General features: G+C 40.1%; 1 protein-coding gene across 2 annotated transcripts in view; it reads right to left on the bottom strand.

Annotated features, from left to right (window-relative positions):
* The window catches only part of LOC138003737 (glutamate receptor ionotropic, NMDA 1-like), an 18,361-nt gene that overhangs the window by 9,758 nt on the left and 1,103 nt on the right, over nt 1–7,500 (bottom strand). For both annotated transcript variants that reach the window (XM_068849963.1, XM_068849968.1), the window contains exons 2-3: nt 2,265–2,872; nt 1–47 (exon numbers count right to left, since the gene is read on the bottom strand). The exon at nt 1–47 is cut by the window's left edge and continues 612 nt beyond it. In XM_068849963.1, the coding sequence (XP_068706064.1) occupies nt 1–47; nt 2,265–2,872 (655 nt within the window). The remainder of the gene's footprint in view (nt 48–2,264; nt 2,873–7,500) is intronic.

The following is a 7,500-nucleotide window of genomic DNA, read 5'->3' as shown; positions in this document are numbered from 1 at the left end:
TTTTAAACAAGGAGCTTCTTCCAGTGATATGGATTTCTTTTAGATACCTTAAAAAAAAAAATTGAGATGTTATACTCATTAATCGAAATTTCCTAGAATAAGCGCGTGGTTCAGTTTCAAATTCAATAGGCCTTTTGAAACAAACGATCACAAGGTATAAAATCCGCCATGGTGGAGGGCAAGCTCATCATTATTCCCCCACTGGGACATTAAAACAAAGAGACCTGAACCAGTCAAACTTGACTTGCCTTTGTTTGAATGTCCCAGTAGGGAAATAATCAGTGAATAATAGGGAATTTAAGAAACGGCGACGGCTACGACTACGACATCGCCACAAAACAATAATATCATTGGTTAAAAGAGCATAAATAATCGTGCTGCACCTGCAGCACGGATTTTAGCAAATATCTTAGCGGTCCTCTACATAACGACGACGTGAAATCACCAAATTTGAGGTTTTGACGACAACGTAAGCATGCAACAGAGAATCGTCCATTCTCTATTTTAACTTTGAAACCGCTCGTACCAATTTATTTTTAGGATACTTCGCGCACATTATAGGACGTGAACGAGACTGAATAATCGCGAAAGACTTATGATAAAGTCAAGGTATATTTTGAGGGGACGTTATCGTCGACCTCCGCCGTCGTAGATCTTAAATTCCCTAATAATGAGCTTGCCCTCCACCATGCATGGCGGAATTTGTACCATGTGATCGTTTGTTGCAAAAGGCCTATTACAGTAATATAATCACTAACCCTTTGACTCCCACACGATCTAAAAGTTCATTCTCCTAATTACTTCCATAGATTTCTTCGTTGGCTGGTCATGAGAATTTGATGTTATATCAGGATCATATCCTTAAGCTGATAATCTTCCGTATGGCGAGATGCTGGCTTTAGGAATATCATAGGTTTCTTTATCCCATTGACCCTTAAACCGCTCTACACTGACGAGTAAAATCGTCTGGCGTTGTACAGAGTTAAATCTGTTAAGGACGTTCGCGCGAAATTTTTCTAACATTCATTTTTTTTCTGCAAACTTTACCATTGAAAGATGATGAGTTAGTGATGTCAGAAATGTAAAAAAAAAAAAAAATGGGGGATCACCGACTTCGTTTTGGAGAGAACTTGCCCGGAAGAACACCTTAAATCTGAAAAAATCCGGCTTCTTTAGCGAATTTGGACACGGAGTCTGTAAGCCCAAAAATATTGCAATTACATAATATAATCACTAAGACAAAAAAACCAATGCCGATCACAAGTTCTCGATTTTCTTGGCTCGAAATTGCTCTGCCTGTAGATCGTATTCATAAAAGGCGGCTAAGAAATTATTCTTTTTTCTTTGAGCTAATCATCCTCCTTAGCCTCGTTAACTCCAAAGTGAGGCTTGTGAGGACGCTTAGCACAAAGACAAAAGAACATTTTCTTGGTCGCCATTAATGAGTACGGTCTATTTATATTCAATAGACCTAATCGGCTAACTCAATGTTGTACCCAATTCAAATCTACTGGGATTAAGAATCTTTGTGTGTTGTATTTGCATAATGATGAAGCATTCATGTTTAAATGATATGGAAATACCTGGAACAAAACGTTTTATTCCCAAAGGGTTTGAATTGGGTACGACATTGAGTTAGCCGATAGATGTCCTCTGAGGCTCAAAATGTTTTAGGTCTGCGGCACAAACACAAGAACTATTTTGTCTAGAATTTTTGGTGCTGTCAACATTGGAACACGGGTTTAATGAATGAAAAGACAATTACGGTGGATGCTTAAAGGATTTCCCATTAAACTGACGCATGCGTAATTTGCACTGAATAGGAAAACAATAGAGCGTTTCCACATGACGTCACGGCGGCCATGTTGGTGTTCCAAAGCAAAGAAATGGCGGCCATAATGGTGTACCAAACTAATCCTACGGGAATTGAACTCTAATTTTGTGCAAATACTTTCTTTTGTTTCATAAAGCCAATATGGTTGCTGGTTACGTGAGAGAAAACGCTCTATAGGCCATTTCCGAGTTCATGTTTGCCTCCTCTTCAAAGCGAGTCTAAGTGCGAGGTTTCTGTGACGATAATTAGTTCTATTTTACATATGAATGAAAACTAATTTTCGTAAGCAAAATTTCGCACTTAGACTCGCCTTGAAGAGGAAGCAGACCGGTATGAACTCGAAAATGGCCTATTGAGCTGTGACGCAGAAAACGCGAAGAAGCCTTAAATAGATTAACGTCGTGTATCAAATAAGCTGATATGCACATACCTTATTGCTCTTTGTTGCAAGCCGTTCCATTGGAATGACGACAAGTTGCCAATGCTGTCTTCTTTGCCGAGATCTTTAAATGATCGCTTATAAGCGCTCTCAAACAGCACAAAGGAATCGTACAATACGTTGATGTACAACTCTGAGTCGTGAACCACCTCAGGGGACCTGGTGCCAATCATAGTGACTCCGGAAGGAACTGTACTTAAAGTCCGCACTCCATAAATGGATACATCGCTGACCAACCATGCGCTACTGTTTTGTACAGATTGTAAATCCTGAATTATTTGAAATATCTTGTCATTCGTTGTCAGGCGAAGGTGTGTTATCACCACATCTGTTTTTTTCTCAATAACATTTTGAATATCTCTCCTTGTTTCGGTTAAATTTTCAACTTCATTACTCCAGACAGTTGATGCGACAATCCATTTTTCCTTAAATGCGAGGTAATTCATGGTATCAGCAAAAATCTTTCCATCGTACGTTGTCGATACCAAGAGACAAAAAGTTTGCCATCCCATTTTGTGCATGATCTTTGCGACGGCGTGCGCGTAATCGATAACAGAAGGTGCGGCTATCCGTGCGAGTCCACTAGCAATTGAGCTTTCCTACAAACCAATTTGGAACAAAGATCAGTGAAGAATAAATGAATGAATGCACTTTTTTGAATGCGAAAGTACTAGCTCCTTACGATATAACATTAACCGTAATCACTGCTAGTATTTTCAAAGAAATGTTAACGATAAACGTCTTCAACATCCCTTCGATTTTGTTGAACAGCGATGTTAAATCGAAGTTGAATCGATGTTAAAACAGTTTTCCCGCCCCAGCAGTCAACATCGTTCAACAAATCGAACAGATGTTGAAGCAAACGTTGAAGCCGGTTTCTGCGGGCCTTTACCATGTGACCAGTCCGGCTTGCTCTTTAAGATAAATCAGTCTATTTTCCCCGTGCACTTTCTTGCTCCTTTCGTCGTTTTTAGTTACCATTATACATGTCATTATACAGCCTGTTTTCTTGAACTTGTGCTTTCTCTTTCTTCCGCTGCTTTAATTTCGGTTTTTTTTATTCGGGCTCTTTCTTGCTTTCGCTCACTGTTTGTCAATGATATTTCGCCTGTTTTCTGTTGCTCTCAGTCTCTCTCTTTCACATTTAGCATTGCTCACTCATCACATATTTTAAAACAAAAAATGTTAGCTTGTTTGTTTGTTGTCTTCAAACGTTTTGAGTGTTTCACTAAAAGCAGTGTGAAATGCAGTATGCTGGTCGTGCAACTTCCAACCAAAAAAAACGCAGGTTCGAGCAGTGCGACATTTCGCGAATTGGCTTATACATGAAAAGTTGAACGTACGGTCGGTCGGTCGGTTTGAGATTAACGTCAAAACCAAAGCATCGATGGATTACTGTATTTTCTTAACCATGGTTTCCCGCGCGCGCGCATTCGGCCGCTATAAATGAGTACTTTAAAAAATTGTGCTCAATCATGTTCGTCACAGGATTTTAATACTGGAGACTGTAGTAATGTGAAACAAGAATTTTCAAAATTAAAATAAGCCGAGAAGCTTTTGACTCAATCAACAGAAGTTTCAACCGTTCCGTCTCTTAAAACCAAATAGAAATTACCGTGCCCGGTAACAATCCTTTTCGTATCATTCTACAAATATTCTGCAAATATCGTGCGCTGAGACTTATACGACCACTCCAACAAGATAAATTAAGATCTACTCCCCACCTTCCTTCACAAGCAAAAAACTCACACAAGACCTTGCAGTGACGGAGAAAAAAAACTTCCTTACTAGTAAACCAACAATACCTTGTTTACGAGTACTTTTTACACGTGGGAGGGCAAAAAAAATAATAATAATAGAAAGAAGAATATAACTCTTGGAGAACTTCCTGGGTTTCTACATTCTTGGTGCGTGTTTTGGGATTTGTATTGCGCGGCTCCAGAGAGAAGGGACAGTTGTGACCACTCGCTTGAAGCCAAAGCTCTGCACGACTAAGAAATTAAAACCAATCTAAGGTTGAAGGCAAGTTCTGACACACCCTCCTATCAGAGCCTTTCTTTTACTTGCTCGATTTTGGCGTTTTCGAGAAAAACTCTGCATGAATAGAGTAAGAACTTTATTGAGCATGCGCTGTACGTTGCCAGAATACAGTTTCGAACCCGGGCCTGTTACGCCTAATAGGCGAGTGCTTGTCGCTATTTGCCGCGAATTTTACTTGTTTGCTCGCTGCAACATTCCCTCCGCTGGTTGTAGTACTGTCTCTCGAACGAAAATCGGTTCGAAAACCAACAAACACTCTTGGTTCGCCTCAAACGTCAGTAAAATTAGGAATAAGAAAAAAAGAAGGGATGGAAAAGATTCCTGTTGCCTTTGTTGCATGTGGGATAAACTTGTAAGGAGCTGGAAGTACCTATAATTTAATGAGTCATGAAAGCCTTGCCAAGAAAATCGCCCAGCTGGTAAATCTTGTCAACAATAAGTGGCGCTTGGCTTCGAGCAGATCTCGCCGCCATCTTGATTTTTGATGGTACAGCGGGCTCGAGAGAAAACAAGATTGACTAGTCCAGAATTCGAATTTCGGGCTGCGGAGCCCCCTGTTCTTCTCCTCAGCAAAGAAAAAGACAAAAGGAGGCTCTGCTCGCAGGGACGGTTTCTGACAGTTATCAAAAAAGGTGATTATAAGCCCAGTTTACACTACAGAAATTTTTTGGCACGACTCGGGTGAAATTGGCACGGGTCCCAAAAAAAAAAGGTACGGCTCGGATAAAATTTGCAGTGTAAACAACCTGTCAGTACCACATTTCATCCGTGCCGAACCAAAATTCTTACCCGTGCTGGGATCTTCGGCGAGGTAGTTCGAGCACGGGTAAAAATGGTACGGGTGCTGAAAAAATAGGCACGGTTCGGATAGAACAAGTAGTGTAAACACTTTAAAGGGCCAAATTTGAGCCTTAATTCATATAGGCTAGCGGTTTTTTGTGTATATTTCAAGATGGCTGCTCATTCTCCACCAAAATCCCGCGGACGTTCTTGATTATAATTGAACTGCGCATGTCTACAAGAGAACTTACCCGGGCCCAAAAATTTTGGCACGGTATTTTTGATACGGTAAAAATGGTGTAGTGTAAACAAAGTTTGCCGAGCTCTTTTTAGGCACCCGTGCCAATTTCACACGAGCCGTGCCGAAAATTGTCTGTAGTGTGAACCGGGCTTATGTATCTTGGCAGACTCGTACACAGTCGCTATGCTTTTTGGGGAAAGAGGATTGGATACTCGGTTGGATTAAGGCGCGCGAGGTGTCATGGGAAGGGTCGAAGGAAAAATAGCGACTGGCAGATTTCGTTCCAACATGGCTGCTGTTTTTGATGGCAAAGTGCATGCAGCTATATTAGAGGGAAAATTGGCTTGTCCGCATAGCAGAGCAAACCTATATTTTATGAAAAGAGCGGGATTTTTCACCATTATAAGACCATACATGGGTCTAACGTTCCATCTTCATTTTTGAAAGAAGCACTTATGCTATCTCGAAAGCTTCATGGAGATGAAACCAAAGCATATTTGGAGAACATTTATCAACACCATGCCATGGAGGTAAGATTCCAAAATAATTAATTTGGCATCAGATTGTTATGAATTAATCGAGTCTATTTTCACAGATCTTGATTTGTTACAGCACAGTGATGATCCAGCCTTTAGCTTCTTGACTGCAACCTACCAGCCTCTAAATCTAGAGTTGAAAGTTTGTGTGACGACACCGACGGAAGCTGCCAGTTTGATGGGGTTTTGCCTGCTACATTACGGTGTTTTGCAGCAACACAGGTGTAAAATAACGCCATATTCTGTTTCTCTGCTCTGCACGGCTCTATGCACGATTGCACGGTTCTGTCGGTCGAAATCTGCCAGTCGCTATTTTTCTTCGGCCTCTTCCCATAACTCCCCGCGCGCTCCACTTTATCCAGACCGCTTTCGCTTTGAAACCCGTAAATAGCGACTGGGTACGAGTCTGGTATCTTGGCATCCCCTGACTCCAATATCATATTTGGTTTTCTGAATGGTTGTTTTCTTTTCGGGAGCGGCTTAACCTTCTCTCCGTTGCTCATTTGCAAATTCCGGTTTGAAATTTTAGCCTCCTTCTACTTTTAACGGCTTAATGAAAATGTCATAAATTTTCCGGTCGTTCAGACTGAAATAGCCTTACGCATTTACATTCCAATTGAAATTTCCGGATTTTTTGGAAATGGCAAACAATCGAGGTATTGCATGTCGAAATCTTGTGCAATTGTTTTTCATGTTGGAAACATATCAATACACATCAATGGGAATGCCAGTGATGTAATCCTAAAACAAAGAGAAACCGGCGAAATGAACGTAAATATAACTTCAACCTTCAAAAGATCTCAAACTATCTCATTGTTTTCACGCCGTTTGCAGTGTTATAAAAAGAAAACAAGTCAAAACATCTTTTACGGAAACAATTTTGTAAGGTGCAGTACTCTTAAGAGTCCTCATGGGCCCGGTGAGGATAAGTAAGTAGTACTCTGCACATATATCAGACAAGTTTACAAGTGCTTAAAATCCGCCGATATTTTTAAATTGTTAGTTAGAGTAAACTTGTCCTGTTCAAGATCCTTTAATCAGGAAAAACAAAATGATAACACAAGGATAATAATTATTGCCTCTGCAAATATTATATTGGCGGCTAAAATGTTAAAAGTATCCTTATGTTTGTTTTCCTTATTTATTTTCGGTCTCCATATTGCAATTGCTTAATGAATCCAGTTGGAAATATCGCCGGTCATAGCGTGCTATGAGCCAGGGCCGGGTTCCTGAAAGGTGTAATAACTCTATTCTAGGGATAAAGGTGCCTTATTTCAGGCACATTTATCCCTGGAATAGGGTTTTGACACCTTTCAGGAACCGGCCCCTGCAGGTTTCCTAAGGACTCCGAGTTTTTGTTTCGCTAGAGGCACAAAAGAGTTTTTATGAAAATGATTAACGTGTCCTACGTCAAACTAATAATGCAAATTAAGAAACCGATTTGGTGGTGTTCTTTCTAGTAAAAAGATGTCATTTCGAAACAAAATTATTTCAAAACCAAAAAATGAGCGTTAGTGTAAATACAGGCGAAGTAATTGTAAAAATGTTGAACTCAGCGAAAGGACAGTCAACGCAACAAGTTTAAAAAAGCCCTATATATTATATATTCGGATATCAATAAAGTGTTTTT

Source organism: Montipora foliosa, chromosome 1 (genome assembly GCF_036669935.1).
Source record: "Montipora foliosa isolate CH-2021 chromosome 1, ASM3666993v2, whole genome shotgun sequence".
NCBI lineage: Eukaryota > Metazoa > Cnidaria > Anthozoa > Scleractinia > Acroporidae > Montipora > Montipora foliosa.
The sequence above is the reverse complement of the archived record's forward strand: the minus strand, read 5'-3'. Positions and strand labels throughout refer to the sequence as shown.